We start from the raw sequence: 18,549 nt of genomic DNA, 5'->3' as shown, positions 1-18,549 counted from the left end.
CATTAATACTTTAGAGTGGGAGATAATATGCATGAGATATGTACTGTTTCTAACATAAGGATAGAAAAGTATAGTGAAATAGGAAACCATAGGAGATACAGTGTCGATTCAATGGGGAAACTTTCAAAGAACTTTATATATATAGAGAATTACAGATCAAATTACAGCGTGTGCTGTTTTCCGCGACCAATATTCTATTTGCTTCTGTCCTGGATATCCTTTGTGCCCACGTCCTCTCCTTTTTTGTCCATGCTGTTCCATTTTCAAATCTTCGTTCGCCATGTATTTTGCTTCGTCGGATTCGGGTGTCCAGCCTATTCAAATCTCTTCTTCTCTACTCTCTATTATATTATCTTTCATTCCATTATTTCTCTTATTATATTGTTCAGGATAAGTTGCAGTCTTGAGATTCTGCAATTCCGACGCATCGCATCTATTTTGAAGGCCTGTAATTTATCGCTGTATTTTTTAAAAGGTCTCATATTTCCGCGTTATATAGCGTTATTCACTCCACTATTGGTCGGTATATTGTTTTCCTTATGGAGTTTTGCAAGCTCCTAGCTCTTAGACCACCATTTCGTCCACATTTGTGCGATTTTCTTATCTAAGATACAATTAGGATTTCTAATAGATCCGAAGTATCTAAACTCTTCGCAGCTCCTTGCTTGTGCTCCCTCTAAACCTAGATTTGTTGTTCCAGCTTCCACAGCGAAGTATTTCGTTTTTCCTATATTGATTTCTAATCCTTGGACTTTTCGGCAGCTATGGCAAGCAGACGATAACTTGTATAGGGAGGAATCGTCTACCTGAACCCCTGAATTTGAGCACTTCTTTAACCTATTTTAGAAAGAGTAGCTACCATGCAACAACCCTGCAACAAACCTTTTGGTTGACAATGCATATGATGGTTTGATCGTCACTAAAGATGTTGTATTACTTAATCTCTTATAGTTCTCGCATAGTGTTGGTTTATGTTTGAGCTAACTAACACATCAAATAATCTGGCGTGTGGTACGCTATCACATGCCTTCTTTAATTTGCCAATTTTTGTCGTGGTGTTTTTCTCTTAACTTTGATGCTTATTATGCTGCCGTACAACACTTATTCCCTTATAATTTTCACATTTTCATTTCACACTTTTCTTAAATATTGATGTGACATATGCTTGTTTCTTGTTTCCACTCATTTGTGACTGTTCCGCTCCTTTCATATATTATGTTATGTTTTATAAGCTCAATAGAAATATCTCCAAGACCAGAAAGAAGCCTTATTGTTTTCCATTCAACTTAATGCTTGATTTATTTCTTCCGCTCATATACTCTCTACTCCTTCTATAGTGTTGTAAACTATTGAATCTCTATTTGTGCCATCTGTATTTCTTCGCTTTAAAATTTCATGGAAAAATTTGTTCCGATCGCTGGTGTTCATGAGAAATATCATGGTTCTTTCTTTTAGGTTTTTTCTTGTATTGGAGACAACTTTCCACGCTTCACTACTTTTACTTCCTCACATCGTTCTATCTGTGTTTTTACATTTAGCCACACTTCGTCTTCCTCTCTTTTCCTCTACTATGTATTTTACATCGTCGTCAATCCTTCCGGGTTTGACGTTATCATCTTGTTTTTTAAATTTTCCTATTCATATGCTGCATCGTTTTAGTTTTCAGCATTTATCATCATTCTTGGCAAGCAAAAATTTGTTGTATTATAGTAGGCCATGATCGCTCTTAGCCAACATTCGGAAAAACAAGTTTTTACAGTCTTTCGATCGTATACGCTAAACTAATGATAAATTTATTATTTATTCAAAACTTGAAAACTAATAACGTACCAAATTTTAATCAAAAACTCTTTAAAGTGTGTTCTATTTTTCTGACCGATGTTGTACATTATTTTCAGTGTTCTCATTACGTAGCTTATTTCTTTTAGTAACTTCTTTCTTTTAATTTTCTAATTGGCGTGTAATATTTCCATGTGTAAATAACTTAAAAGGCCACGCACTTTTGTAACTGAGGTGAAACTGTGAACAAACGTATTTGCCAATAAGGACATTTGTTTTTCAAAGCCCTCTATGTTTATAGCAATAAGTAGAGTGATTGTTAAAACTTTTGTTTTTTCGAATATTTGTTGAGAGTGATCATCACTTCAAAGCATCGTTCTATGCTCCATCAAATAATGAAAATATTCAATGTGGCACACTTAAGACAATTTAACAATCTATGGTGTATGTCTCTAGTAACGTACTGATCACAAGATGGCGTATATTCGGCTTTAAAAACAAAGAAAACTTTTTTTTGCAAATTTTTCACGCTAGAATTATTTTCAGAAAAAATTTTTTTAAAAAATTATTTAAAACTTTCCTAGTTTATATTGGACACACTGTATAAATTAACAGCAAAAAAAACGACTATAAGCTGGAACCAATTTGAAAGTTGATTTTTGTAAAATGTAGATTGATCAGTCAACAACGATGCAATGTCAGCAATTTTTATTCAGATTTGAATTTAATCATTCAACTTAATAACCAAAAAATTCAAAAGGTGTTCACCACATAAAGTAATGGCAAACGATGTACGAGGTGGCCTGTTTATTATGGGATAATACCTTATCTCAAAGCCTGTATGTATACAGAATGCTTGTATTTTCGAGAACACCCTGCATATTATTGTATTTTTTAATTCCTCTAAACTTTCTAGATATTTGTAATATACTATATATTACCATTTTTGACATATTTTGAATGTTGCCAAAAGTGACATTTGCAGGTGTAAATATATATGTTGTTATATAGTTGGGAATGATTTCCTTATAAAATTGGATCTGCTTTAATGGTCTGTGACGACATTTTCAAGATAAATAAATAGATGATGGTCAAAAAACTAACATAAAAGAATTAAATGAAAACATTTTTTTATCGTATTTAGCAAATAAAGAGAGAGACGAAGGCCCCCTATTACAAAAAGTTGTAGATTTGTAAATATTTTTCACATGTTTTATAACACAAAATCTTTTTTTTAATTAGATATTAATACACATATTCCGAATTAATATTGGATAACAACGTTTTTTATTATTCCATAAGCCTGAAACTGATGCTCACTAAAATAAGAACACAGCATTATTGCATACTTGTTGTGGTGACTGTTTCTAAATACGAAATTGTATTCTGCACAAACTGGCCATCATTAAGGAAAACACGTTTACATACTGGCGTTTGCTTGTATAGAATTTCGTTTAGGCTAGACCAAAAATGAATCCATGGGAGTCAAATCTGGACTCCTGGAGGGCCACCCAAAATCGCCGTTGTCTCCAATCCAGTATTGGTAACAATTGGACATTGACAAGAGTTGATATTATTTTACTCGGCATTCTACAGGTCGTTCCAAATTTCATTAAAAAATTTCTTTCCATTATTACACCCCGTATATACTCAAATTCAAATCTGAAAAACTTTCTGCCATAGCATCGTCACTGAAGGATCAATCTACAGTTTAGAAAAACAAAAAACATAAAAATTAAAAGAACGATTCAACTTTAAAATTATAGGTGTATTTTTAGTAACCGCTTCTTTTATTATTTAAATTGTTTCTTAGACTTTTTGGTATCGCATTTTAGTATCTCGGCTTTTGTTGTTGGAAACTTATTGAAACCGATGGAGCACTAATTCCCGGAAATCCCAGTATGGGTATAGCAAGATATAAAGGCAAAAATTTCGTTTTTTCATGTGAGGAGGGGTGTTCGATGTTTTCTAAAAACCCGGATATGTAAGACTCGTTGAATCTGGAAATGTGGAAATAATAAAATACCTTTTTTTCAGTTTTGTCAATCGTGTTTTGGATCTCGCGAGGAGAAAGCCTCAATTAGTAAATTTTCTGCAATTGCAGGATGCTCTGGAGAAAGTGTATGGAGTCGAAAAGTAAGTAAAATTAAGGTTATAGCCTCGGGTGAAGCAAATTGGCATTCTCAAGTCTACAATTGTCGGTAGTTGCGTTAGCTATTTCCTGTATGTTGTGTTATTTCATCCTTCTCTTATGCTTATTAATTGGGGATATCGTAAATGAATTAATAAGTCTAATCCCGCCCACGATAAATTGTCATGACTTGTCTGGCTTATCACAAACGCAAGTCCTTTGACCCCAAATACACCCAGCAATAAACCAACAAAAAGCCTTTCGAGCGTTTATCAGTGCAGAGAGGTTTTTTTTATTTTAGTAGTGTTAAAGGAGCAACTAACCCAAAACCTTGACTCCATAACAGAATCGTAAACAAAATAAACCACACTCTAGCAATAAAAAAAAATTGGCAACAGAAGCAGCTAGAAGATATAGAGAAACAAAAAGACACAACAAAGGCATTAATGTAAAAAAAAGAAGAAATTATGAAACAGGAAATAGAAAGTCAATTGAATACACTAAGATTAACAAAAAATAAAAATAAAAACATGAAATGTCTAAAAACCAAACTAGGGAGAAACAAAATTAAAGACGAAAACGGAATAAAGGCAAACATTAAGGATGACATTTTGAAAATAATCCAAGAACTGAACTGAACTATATCGCACAAAACAAGAGAAATAAAGAGACAACTCAAAAATAAAGTATAAAACGTGAACGAAGGGATCAGATCATGACATGAAGGGCAATAAAGCTCCACGAAAATATGGAGTTGCTGTGAAAATGCTGAAAAACAGAGGAAAGTCATCAATTACCTCCGTACACTATTAATCCAAATATTACGAGGGAAAAGAATACCAAACCTTTGTGATAACTCTATCGCAATAATTCCATATAAAAAAGGAGATAAAACAGATATGAACAGATATAAAAAACCTTCTTAATGTCATATATTAAAGTTTCAGAAAAAAGTTTAGTACAAGCGACCACTAACAATGATAATACTTATTGCAAAACCAACCAATAACATATACTCATTTGATGACTTCGAGAAGCTTTCGACACCATAGAGCAGTGGACTGTTAAAAACGCCTTGAACAAAGGTAGAATAGACTACAGATATACAGAGCTAATATAAAACATATACGAAAAAAAAAAACAGAACAAATACCAATAAATAGAGGAGTTAGGCAATAAGACGCAATATCGCTGAAACTTTTCAATACGACATTGGAAGACATATTTCAAAATCTAAATTAAGATATGCTGATGATAGTCCCAATAGCAAGTAACGAGTTAAATGAAATAATCGAAGCAATAGATAGATATGCAAGCCCAACATATATAATTCAAAATAGATTATATTTAAGCAAAAATCATGACAATACAACAATAAGAATAGGGCAAGTCGAAGATTACATATATTTGAAACAACATAAAGAGAATCAAACAGCAGAAATCACAGGACTTGGCTGGATAGCACTTGAGGTGAGTTTTATCCTTAGAACAAAAAATATGGACAATACCTGAAAGCAGAGTTTTTAACCAATGTGTACTCCCAGTACACACAAATGGGGCACAAGTATGAACATTTACAAAAAAAAAGTAAACAAAATAAAGAGAACACAAATAGCGATGGAAAGACTTATGCTACACATAAAATTAAAGGATAAAAGACCAAACATATAGATTAGAGAAATATCTAAACCAGAGATGTCGTAAGAGAAATATCTAAGGAAAAATAGAAATTTGGGAGACACACAACATTATGATGAAAGGTAGAACGGGGTGATTATAGAGAGGAGACTTGTAGGTTCAATGTGGATAAACATAGCAAGGGATCGAGAAGAATGGATACAATATTGGACGGAAGAGGCTGATTAGATAAAGTGCCGATACCTTAGAAATTTTACAATCATATCCGCTTTCGCATTAGTGGTTTTACAGTCATTATTTGTTATGTTTAGGCCCTAGCTTGTAGATGGAATTAAGGAGTGTAACGAAACAAAAAGAGTCATTTGTATATGTGTTGTGAGAATCGTTTTACAAGTAAATGAAGGTAAAATTTATACAATTCTTATATTATATATTTATTGTACTGCTTATTCAAATTTTATAAAAATGTTTGAAAAGACATCGGTCAAAGTTTACTATAAAATTTCCTAAAACTTTAACATATAAAATAAAAAAAAATTCTTTTAATGGAAAATTTGTCTGAAGGTTTTTAAAAAAAAAGGCCGGAGGTCATAACAATTCACTAGAAGCAAACCAACGATGTGACAAAGACATAATGAAAATGTTTAGGAACTGTGATGGCAAGTGGAGGCGCAGTGAAGTATAGGGGATGAATAAAGTTCCGTCACATGAATCATTGGAACATAGATTAAATGAAACTGATCAATTTACTGGCAGTCGTGAAACATTTCGCGAATTTCTGCACAAAATCGAATTTAGAGTTAAAAATATTGACAATCATGAAAGAAACCGGACGATTAGCGGAATGGAGACAAAAATATTTTATGTAAATGCATCAGTTTCGCATCGAAAAATGAAACACATATTATTTAGGCCAGACTTGGTTAGGCACCCACAACACTATAAAGAAAAGATGGCAACATTCTTCATCGAACGCTTTGCTACTTTGAGCATAAAATTGCAAAAATTCCTTAGCGAACATGACCTTTATTTTGAAGATACTTGGTATTGGTATTGGTATTGGTATTAAAGGGGGGCGCCCTCGCGGGCGTCCAAGCACTTAGGCCACCAGATGGGCCTGTTGTGCCCCCAGGCCGCTCTAGAGGGCGTCCAAATGCCGCCCCTCCTGTAGAAGGTCAGCAACTCCTTTAGCCCAATACCGTGCACTGAGTCCGGATCGATCAGGGCCGTTCCGAAGACTCCCAATCTTGCCCATGTCAAGGCTGGGCACTCGGTGAGCGGATGATACGGGGTCTCCTCCCCTTCCATGCACCACCTACACTCCGGGTCGTCTCCAATGCCTAGCAAGCAGAGATGCCTCCTAAGCCTGCAATGTCCTGTGTAGGCCCCTGTTAGTGCTCTATACTCCCTTCTGGTCAGTCTAAGCAGCTCCCTGGTCCGAGGAAGGGCGGGCCCATCCATCATAAGCCTCGCCTGCCTCATTCCCGGAGCAACTCTCCAGCCCCCCGCGGCCCGGTCTCTCGCCCAGGCTTCGAGAGTTCCCCGCCTCACACACGGGGCGATCCCCAAGCGGGGCTCTGGCCCTATATGCCTATGCGAGGAGCCCTCCCTGGCTAAGGCGTCCGCTGCCTCATTGCCCCGGACACCGGTGTGACCCGGGACCCAGACCAACGTGACCTTTCTCTCCTCAGCCACCCTCCTCAGTACCCCTTTGCACTCCTTTATCAACAAGGAGCGCGTACGCACTGACTTCAGCGCCATGAGTGCAGCCCTACTATCCGAGCAGAAGAAGACTCTCCTGCTTCCGTAGTTGAGCCGAAGCACCTCTCTGGCCGCCATCAATAAAGCGAAAATTTCCGCCTGAAACACAGTGCAGTACTGAGCCAAAGGGACCGACAAGCTTGATCCCGTTGTCTCGCAGTACGCTCCAGCTCCGGCCAGATCTCCCATTCTGGACCCGTCCGTGTACCAGATAAGTCCATCCCAGGAGCCGACTCTGCCCTCTCTCCAATCTTCCCTTGATGGAAAGAGAAAGGTCAATTTATCAAAGAAGGTCATCTCGGGGATCATGACGTCACTCGGCATGCTCATGACCCCGCGATCCCCGCGACAGCCCTCTAAAATGTCGTACGGACCCCGATTGAAGGTTCCCTCCCTTCAGAGCCCGCAGCTCGCCAGCCTCACAGCTGTCCTGGCCGCCTCCATCTGCACCCGATCCGCCAGAGAGGGCAGCCCCACCAGAGCCTCCAGGGCCCTCGTGGGCGCCGTTCTCATGGCGCCCGTTATGCAGAGCCAAGCCAATCTCTGCAGTCTGTCAAGAACTAGCCTTGCTCCCGCTCTTTTGGTCCCCGGCCACCATGCCACTGCCCCATGCGTGAGCATAGGCACCACCATGGTACCGTAGATCCACTGCATGATCTTCGGCCCCAGGCCCCAAGTGCCCCCTACCGCTCTCCGGCACGCCCACAGAGCTCCAAAGGCCGACCTGGTCCTTGATCTTATATGTTCCTGGAAGGTCAACTTAGAGTCCAACCATACGCCCAAGTACTTGACACTTCCGCTTGCAGAAAGAGGCACCCCATCCATCGAAATGTTGAGGTTGCACTCCATCTTTCTTTTCCTAGTGAAGATGACCATCTCCACCTTGCCAGGATTGACAGCCAACTTGCTGTCCAGGCACCATTGTGAGAATCTTGCCAATGCCCCGTTCAGGAGCCCCTGCATCTTCCTCACGTCCGTCCCCTGCGTCATTATCACAAGGTCGTCTGCATATGCCTGAGCATAGACCCCGTGTTCTTCCCTCAGAATATGCAACATCTCGTTCACCACTAGGCACCACAGGAACGGGGACAAGACCCCGCCCTGTGGACAACCCCGTGATGAACCGATGGAGACCTGCTCCCCACCCAGTCTTGCCTCGACCCTCCTGTCGGTTAGCATGGAGCGGATCCACCTTACAATGGCCGTCCCCACTCCAGTACTCTCAACCGCCCTGCAGATCGAGTACAGGGCCGTGTTATTGAAAGCTCCTTCGATGTCAGCGAACACGCACACCGACAGCCGTCCCGAGCCCATACCCTCCTCCAACCTGGAAGTCAGATGGTGAAGAGCTGAGCCCACAGACCCGCCACTTCGGTACGCATGCTGAGCTGGCTCTAAAGGGGCCTCCAGCTCCACCCAGTCCCTCAGATACCGGTCCACCAGTCTCTCCAGAGTCTTCATAATGAAGCTGGTGAGGCAAACAGGCCGGTACGACTTCGGGTCTGTGTAGTCACTCTTCCCTACCTTGGGAATGAACACTACCCTGCTGTGTCTCCACAGCTCGGGCACGTACCCCCTCGCAATGGAGACCCTGAACAGGTCCATCAGCGGGCTGGTCAGGAGACCTCCGTCCCTTTGCAGCAGAGCCGGAAATACTCCATCCCCGCCCGCCGACTTGAAGGGGCCAAAGCTGTCAATAGCCCACCTCAGCCTACTATGGGTAACCACCCTCCTTGCCGTGGCGTAGTCGCCTCCAAGACGACCCCCGGCTTCAATATTCCCCCCTGTGTCCGGATCAGCGGACCCTGGGAAGTGCGTGTTCAGCAACTGTTGTGGTGTGTCCGCTGGTCCCGCTGTGTAGCCACCGCCGGTCCTGCGGACCACCCCCAGTCTTCCCGCAGGGTCACTTCTGAGTACCCTAAGGAGCCTAGCCGCGTCCGGGGTATTCATTACTCCGTCGCAGTAGCCCCTCCAGGCCCTCCTCTGTGATGCCCGTAGTTCTTTTTTGTACTGTCTGCGGACCTCCCTATAGAGATCCCAGTCCGCACCTTGGCTGCTGCTCCTCGCTGTATTGAACAGCCTCCGCACTTTCCTCCTGAGACGCTCCAGGGAAGAGCTCCACCAAGGAGTCCTTCCCGCCCTATGCTCCTCTGTCTCAGGGCAACTATTCTCGAACGCCCGCATCATAGCGGAGCTGACTCGGTCGGCGGCCTCGTCAATCTCCTCCATTGTGCGGTGTTTCCTTGGTAAGCCCCCTAGGCGCCCAGCGAGTTCCTCTCTATAGAGTTTGTTGCCCGGGGGTTCCTAAATCTAACGGGTTCCCGAACACCCATCTCCAACCCAAAGGTGATGTATCTATGGTCCGACATAGAGTCTTCCCCACAGACACACCACCCAGTTATTTCCGGGAGCAGAGCCCTGGTACAGAACTGAAGATACTTACACAAAAAAACAACTTGTTCAAGTTTTAAGAACCCAATCGTATCATGGAACTTGTTTCGTAGACGAGGTGATAAAAAAATTCAGGGTAATATACCCCTTAGATTACCACCACTGCGATTTTAAATCCTATCGAAACGATATGGGGCCATGTAATTGATGTAATTAAAACTCAGTACAAGGTAATACCGGACAGCATTGAAATAGTATATTATGCAACAAGTGCGGTAAACGGCATTTGACTCGTGAGTTTATTTGGCACGAGCGGAGCGCAGTGGAGCAAGTGCTTAATAAACAAATGAGATAAAGAGTTTATCGACCGTGTTGCATACTATATTTTTTCTACGACAGTTAGTTTTTTTCGCAATACAGCACGAATACATACATACATTCACATGACCCACATGGCCGTCACAATGAACAAACGTCAAAATTCAAGGCGTGAGAAATATCTCTGAAAACATTCGATTCCTCCCAAACCCGTGCGGTAAAATCCCGGAAATGTCCGAAGAGGCTGGGATTCGAAACTGACGTGGTAAAGTGATGCTTCCCCCACTCTAGATCGGTGTGTAATTAGGTATTTGACAGACGGGAGTAGAAAAATAATGTGTTAATCATGTAATTGAAGTGGAAAATGATTATAAAAAAACAAGGTTATTATTTCATTCTGTAGTTTTGGTTAGTTATTTGAATCTTTGCATTACGCCGTTTAGGAGTTCATTTCCTATCCTTGCATTTAGGTCGCCCATAATGACATGACATGATTTTATCTTGTGCTCTAATTTCGTCTACTACTGCTTGTAAGTCTTCATAAAATTTCTATCGTTCCTCTCTCTCATTACTTATATCCGGTGCATACACACGCATATAAGATGGATCTTGTCGTGAATGATGCTCGTTGTTATTTGCAGTATTCTATCGTTGACATATTTTTCACTCTCTATTTTTTGTTTATATTTTGATCTCGTGGCACTCCACTGTATATTAATAGATATCTGTCTATTTCACATTTTCCCCTTCCCTTTTTATTTGTTTCGCTAAGAGAGCATAGATCTAAGCTATTCTCTTTAAGCTCTTCTATGATTTCTTGGTCTTTTGCATTCCAGGACATTATGTTCCAGGTGGCAATTCGCAGTATATTTTGTTTCCATATCTTAGTGCGTTTTTTTGCAGTTGTCGTCATCCGTCCATCAATCGAGTTCCGAGGCTGGCTTGTGGTTCTGTGAGCTAATTGAGTCTTTACCTCAAGTGGTAGCTGCCCAGTTGATCTGTCATGGGAATCCTCCTCCTTTATCCGGTCTTGGGGCCGGCAATGGCGCTCATTGGGCTACTCGGTGCACCCACTGCATACCACAGGCGAACTTGTATTCGTATTGTTTGACGAAAATGTACCCAAAAACTAACGGTCGTAGAAAAAGTATAGTATGCAACACGTTCAGTAAACTTTTTATGTTACTCGTTTATTAAACATTCGCTCCACTGTGCTCCGCTCGTGTCAAATAAACTCGAGAGTCAAATGCCGTTTGCCGCAATTTGTTGCATAATATACTATTACAGATATGACCATTATTCGTGCGTTGGAGTATATACTTTTAGAAAGGCAGGAAGAAAAGCATTAGATTTGAAGGGCGTTCAGTCTTATCAATTACAAGTACATTTTGGAGAAGAAGTTTAAGATAAAGTAAATGGCAACGTTTTTAGTATTGCTTTAATATTTTAGAATATGGTTCTAGTATAAGAAGAATATTTTCGCCGTTAACATATAGTATATAATATATAAATAAAAAGAGTGTATCCCACATCTTTAATTTCTGTTTATAATTTTATTTATAATATACTTTATACAAGATGTTCTAAAACATTTCTTTTTAACAATTTTTTTCTGTAAAAAAAACCAAATCTTCTGTTATCTATTTAAAACTTCTAAAAAATATTTTTTATGTCCACAGAAGCTTGTTCATATGTTTAGAAATTTTTCATGGAATCCATTCCATTAAATAAATCAAATATTTTATATATCTTTTATTTATTTTTAATTTCATATCTATTAAATAATACTTTCCGATAAACTGTAGAAAACAACTTAACAATCTAAACTTGACCCAATACCAGCAACATGTCAGTAAGACACAGTTAAAGGTATTTTTACTTCAACTTACTTTAAACTCCATCTGAGACAATTCTTTAATTGATTAACAGTACCGTGCATATAATACCTATACCTATTTAAAATAATCTTAAAGACACATCAAAAAATAATGATTCCCATAAGAAACACACTGATTTCCATAGTTACTGTACCCATAATAGATAACAGTTATTGAAATCAAATCTCAATCAAATGTTTTACGAGAGATCCCTAAATTAGGCAGAATTTGCCAAACCTAAAAAAATTATCAACAAAACAATTTAAAAAACCTATGCTCTTTTTTCAGTATGAATGTTTTTGTTGTTACGCCAAAGTGTTGTTCGTCATATATTTGTTGTTGTAATACTTTTTTTATACATTTTTTAAGGTTAATGCGTACATTGTTTTATTTACATAAATTGCAATGTGTTATGTATTTGTTTTCTCACAAAACATCCCCTGTAGTGTGCTATATATTTACCAATCTTTAATTAGTCTTCCATAAATTTATACATTATTGTGGTTATTTGCTTTGAACTACATATTAGTTCAAAAAATCAGATTTTTAACTGAGAAAATATTTTCATGATAGATGTTATTTGCAAAATTTTCAAAAAAATTATTTTTATGTGCACAGTAGCTTGCTTAAATGTTTAAAAATTGAAATAAATAAAATGGATAACATTTTTTCAACACTTTGCATGGAATCCATTCTGGTGAATACAGTTTAATATCGTCCAAATACAACTTTTAGGTTAGTTCAAGAGACAACGAAAACAAAACTTTGCGAAGACAAAATTGTACAAACTTTAGATCAGGTCGAAAATCAAATTGATGCAGAATACACATGGAATATTTGGGAACTCAAAAGAGAAGCTTTGAACTTGGTAAGAAGTTAAACAAAACCTATGAAATACTCTTTCGTATGATTTTTTTTCCTTTTTTAAGTGCACTTGTGGAAATTAAAAATAAAATTTTACTCTCTCCCTCACTCCCTCTCCCTTTCTCCCTCTCTCCGTCTCCCCCTCTCTCTCTCTCTCTCTCTCTCTCTCCCTCTTTTTATAACAATGGACTTTACTAATTAACTGTGATTAATGTAATAACCTCAATTTGATCTTAAAACTTATACATTATTTGTTTGCTTTTCACTAGCTTAACTGGGCTTAGTGCCATTAAAGAAAATAAACTATCTTCTAAAATATTGAATGAACTAACAAACTAACCAAAAAGTGAAGAGAGAATTTTTGGCAAATTTTTACGAAATCGATGAAGAGCTGAAATAAAATAGATTTTAGTTTAATTTTTGAGGAATAAGGAGAAGCAAATCAGAATTTCTGACATAATTCTTTCGTAAGGGACATTGCGAAATGAAGTATCAGATATACAGGATAATTCATTAATTCTTAACTAGACACCAAAATATTATAAACCCACAAAATTTAATTCGAAATTGACTTCATTGCTATTAAAACAATTGTTATTGTTAAACATTAGTTTTTATTGTTCCACATAACTTTTCAGCTTTTAAGTATTTAAAAAAACAATCAGAAAAAATAACTTAAACTTTTTAAATGCAAATAAGACAAAAACCTACAGAATTAGGCAGCCTTTCTATGAAAAATTGAAAATTCTTTCAGCTTTTCATCACGTTTCTACCAAACTCGACACGACAGATAGAAAACATAATATTCAATTGTTCTAAATAATATAGTGACTAACACTAGTACCCTCAAATACGAAATTCCAAGTAAGCTTGAAATTCGTCATTGCCATGAAACATAAAACTGCTAATTCAGAAAATATTGAACGTCCAGTGGCGAAAATGTTACTAGTTTATTTTAAATTTAAAAATCGTGCTATTTTTCGATTTGAATTTCAATTTTCTGCAAATTACTTACTGCTATTCTGCTTTCTCCGAAAAAGGCCAATGGATGAAAATCACTCTACTGGCGGAATATCAAAATTTTTAGCGGAAAGAATATAAAATTTAAAACCGCTGTTTATTTAGGCATCGGGATGTGATTTTCAAGAGTTTTTTAGGTTTTACTAGATGTTATCCAGATTTTTTGAAAAACGTACAGGAGCAGCAATTACAAAAAAATTAAAGGACAAATAAAAAACGTCATAACTTAAAATAAACAATTTTTTTGAAAAAAATATAATACCATAACACCATAAGGAATGAAGCATCCAAATTTTCGAAGAAGGCTTCTTTTAAGGAATATAATAGTATATAGGAATAAAAGAGGCTCCCTCAATTAAACTTTTCCAAAGATTTATTTGTGAATTATCCCGTATTTTTGAAAAGTTAACATGGCAACTCCAAAATTAACCAAAACTCACGAAAATGATTATTAACCTTTCTGGAAATTTTAGAACGTTAAATCGGCTACATGGTCTCTAAAGTTCCACATTGCAGATTCGTTTCATGTTTGGAATTTTTTTTTTAAATACATGAAACATGAACAAAAAATTTCGGTTTGTGGCACCTTTCGTTTCTCATCTTCGAAGATAATAAGTGAGATAAACCTTGAAAATGTCCAAAATTAAAATTACTCTGGAAATATTTTGTCGCATAATATTTATAATATTTTTTAGGCTGCTTTGCTAAAATGCAAAACGACCTCCTCCCAAACCGACAAAGTTTCTAGTACAAACTCCATTAAAACTCAAACTTATTCCTACAAAGACGTCAGCCAACAGTGCAGCAGAGATAACTACACAAACGTTCCTGCACGGCGCAATTTTATCTATGGACTGAGAGGTCGGAAAAGTGCAAGACAATTCTTAATCGAACTCACTACACCGATAACGGAGTAACCAATAGCTGACAACTGGGGATGGCGAGTAATTTTTTATTTAAATTATATATATTATGTATTTATTTAATAACAGACTAGTTTAAAATCACTAACGGATTTATTATTGACTTCTCACCCATCAACGCTGCTCGAAAAATTTATGATTAAAAATACAAAAAATAACAAAACTATCCTAAATCGAGTTTCTAGTTTCCACTTGTTCAGTCAAGTCCAATCTATGTCTGAAAATCTTGCCTCGGACATGATACCATTAGTTATTAAATTTTCCTAACACTCTTGGTGGCAATTTTCGGAGATCATCAGGAACTCAAACTGTGATTTTCGTCATACTTTCAAAACAGTTCTCAGGTTGGACAGCAATTATACAGGGTTCCCACGATGACAGTCCATTATGAAACTTGGTATACACCTGAAGTACAATTTAAAAATATTATCGCTTTTGCATTGTTGCCGGTTCTACCCGAAATCAGTTTTTTATACCATTTTCGAATTCGACATAAAAATTTAAACAATTTCCACTCTTCCTACACTTTTCTGCCATCTAGTTCGCAAAAATAAAATAAATAGATTTTTTTAGAAACCTCGCTTCGTGACAATTTGATATAAAAACGAATTATTCAATTAACACTTTCAAAGGCGAATGAATGTACCTAATCACTAGACTTGACATTCCAATGTTGCCATCGATTTTGGGTAGAACCGGAACACTGCAAAAGCGAAAATATCTTTAAATTGTACATCCGCGACAATTATCGACGTATACCAAGTTTCACAACTTCTAATAGAATGTCACCGTGATAACGCCATTAAATAACCCCACTGGAAAAATTTGTTCCGCCTCAATAGACAATCCGTAAAAAAAATCACGCGAGTCCAGGGACGGCAATTTTATTCATTTATTATTTCTAATTCATCTGCTCCCGGCGTGAGATGATTTATGTACCGCGCCTTCAATTTATCTGGATAACATTTTAATTGGCTTTAACTTTTTTGTTTTTAGAAATATCAAGGTAAATAAAAAAAACAAAATGTAGGGTTAGCAGCCAATTTTTTTCCAAGTGACGTATAAAACAAAACACTATCAATTTTCTGACATATAAGCCTACATCATATTTTTTTAAATGGAACACCATGTATATTATATGACACTTGTGTTTATTTCATTAAATTCAGAATTAAGGACCTATTAGTGCGCTTTGTGTCTAACTTCAATACACAAAAATTAACCTCAAATACTATATTCGGCGACAAATTTTATAAAAATTATTTTAATTATGAGTTTTATTTGGCACGAGAAGAGCGTGTTTTTTTTTAATTAGTGACAGAAGAAAAAAGTGTTGAAAATTAGCAGGAATTCATTCGCTAAGTAACGCGTGACGTAACCATTGGTATCGAGAATCATCAAAATACAATTCATTGCTCGCGAGAGTGGGTAACAAAGATGATGTCATACAATGATACTTCGGGTGTGCTTGATAAGGGATTAATTAGTATTTTAGAGTAGGAGATAGAAAATTGCAATTATTTCATTTGAAGCGATAAGAATAATTGAACAGGAAATATACAATTTAATATGCTCGTTTATCTTTTTGTTTGGTTAAACTTTTAATTTGGAAACTTGGCAAATGGCCTATCTAAGAATGCAATATTGTTGGAGGTTAAAATTTTGTAAATAAAGCTTTTTTTACTGTTAATATATGGTTTAGACCACACTCGGGACCATATCATACATCCAGTAAAATGAGGCAATAATTCAGATATAGGTAGAATCCAAAATAGAGCACCAAAGACGACATGACACCTATTTTTTTCCTAAATGTCGCCTCTACGCCTGAGTTCGTAAAAGGCTTTTGAACTCCCGGCAAAAATTTGTTGAAAATTTAATATTTACTTATTAACTTATACTTTAACCCATGATAACTACTTGTAAGTAGGGTGAATTTAAAATTATCGATGCAACAGTTTCTTTCAATAAAGATAAATGTATATGCAACACACACCAATTCTCATCCTCATTAGGTATTTATCCATTAATTTTTAAAAGAAACTTCCAGATGCTGCTATAATACTATTCTAGATTCGTCCTGCGTCGCCTGTTTGTAAATTAAACTTGCTGACGTTTCGCCAATCAAAATCTTAGCTTCTTCAGAGATGTGAGGGGAGAGGAGCTAACAGATGGGTATCAATATTGTCTCGGGTGACTGACTCTCATATTGATATGATTTCGGGGTTGTACTTGAACCGTGTTTATAACGGAATTACTAATCGGCTTAACTTTGCAACCGTAAGTGGGGAGAATAATATTCAAAATTAAGTTAAACACAAAAAGTGTGGGAGGTATCTATCTAAAAATAATTTCTTTAACTACTCGTCACCTGACGCCACTAGTGAAGTTTATTGTTAACCAATGTATTACTGCCTGCAACTTTCCCTCCTTGTGGGAGAAGGCTAGTATAATGTATCATAAGATCTGAAACCTCACATTTTCGCCCTATGAGAGGATTATAATATCTTAATATTCATGTTGCTGATTCAAATATTTTCCAGCCTGCTACTCAATCAGGGCTTAGGATCGGGCGCATTACAACTACAGCAATGCTCAATATTACTGTTTACCTTCTTAGTGTTCAGGATATATCACGAAATACTTGTGTGATTTTGTTGATAACTTAAATCATAATGATGTTTAACTTTCTGCCAACTTTAAGGGGATTTCCTCAGGGCCGTATTTTAGAAACTTTATTGTTCCCGATCTATACGCCTGACTTTTTTAAGCACCTCAATAAATGTTATTTTCACCTGTATGCAGATGATATGGAAATACACTTATCATTTTCGATCAAAGATGTAGCTTCGTCTTTCAATGGCATAAATGAGGACCTTGAAGTGATTTCAATAATTTGCAAAGCCTGATACTAAATAATTGCAAGACGCATAATGATTTGAACATTTATTAATGATTTTGTCAACAAACGTAAAAACTCGGAAGTCTTTCTTGGTAGTATGCTTCTTTTTGATTTTCAGTTGACTAATTTACTACAGAAATCCTACTGAAAGTACTTTACATATATAGGTAAGTATCTACCGAGGCCAGACTTAAATTGTGTGATGTATAACTCTCCTCTCTGGGTTATGGAGACGTTTACTAGCCCGCTCTAGCACGGAAAAACCAAAAATTGAAAAATGCCTGCCTGAGCTAAAACTATGATTTGCGAAAATTTGGTCATATAACGTTGGTACTCGAGGATTCTCGGTGGTTAAATCTGTTTGAAAAGTTAGTTAGTGTATAAAAACACTAGGTACCATATCTCTATGATAAACTTAGTAGAGGTAGGCATATACATAATAGGGCAACTCGCGTCGTAACCAGTTCTATGATCCCAAGCATAGTACCGCCGCGATTCAGAGCTCTTTCACACATAACACGATTAAAACTTGCAACTCACTTCCACTGGATATTATTGCTTGTTCATTAACTTCTTTTTTTGTTTTTCGTTTAATCATTCTTGAATACATTCCTCGCTTTTTTCTAGTCTGTTATTTTTTATGAATATAAAATGTATATGTTCATTTCCCTTTGAGTAGTTATAAAATTGTGCGACGATATTTATATTTTAGTTTTTTTCTTTTGTTAAATTCTGAACATTCCTGCCGCCACCTCCTACTTCTATTGTGTTGTTTTTTGTATGTTAAGAAAGCTATTTATTATTGTTAGTATAAAAAAGCTAGATAAATATTAACAGGATTCCAAAATATATTTAAAATTGTCTCGATTTTTTTATGCATCCATGTCCAATTCTTTTTCAATAAAATTGTTACCCAAAGAACTCATCTGGATAATTAGAATTAAT

The 18,549-nt window shown here is 37.0% G+C and overlaps 1 protein-coding gene across 1 annotated transcript in view; it reads left to right on the top strand.

The window, feature by feature from the left end:
- The window catches only part of LOC132703248 (cilia- and flagella-associated protein 206-like), a 34,301-nt gene extending 19,583 nt beyond the window's left edge, over nt 1-14,718 (top strand). Inside the window, exons 7-10 of the mRNA XM_060672394.1 lie at nt 3,615-3,763; nt 3,817-3,915; nt 12,631-12,763; nt 14,475-14,718. Coding sequence (XP_060528377.1) covers nt 3,615-3,763; nt 3,817-3,915; nt 12,631-12,763; nt 14,475-14,696 — 603 coding nt within the window. The 3' untranslated portion in view covers nt 14,697-14,718. The remainder of the gene's footprint in view (nt 1-3,614; nt 3,764-3,816; nt 3,916-12,630; nt 12,764-14,474) is intronic.
- The last annotated feature ends 3,831 nt before the right edge of the window (nt 14,719-18,549 follow it).

Source organism: Cylas formicarius, unplaced genomic scaffold (assembly GCF_029955315.1).
Source record: "Cylas formicarius isolate icCylForm1 unplaced genomic scaffold, icCylForm1.1 PGA_scaffold_6__28_contigs__length_40554024, whole genome shotgun sequence".
Lineage (NCBI taxonomy): Eukaryota > Metazoa > Arthropoda > Insecta > Coleoptera > Brentidae > Cylas > Cylas formicarius.
Note: the sequence above shows the minus strand (reverse complement) of the source record. Positions and strands in the feature narration are given on the sequence as shown.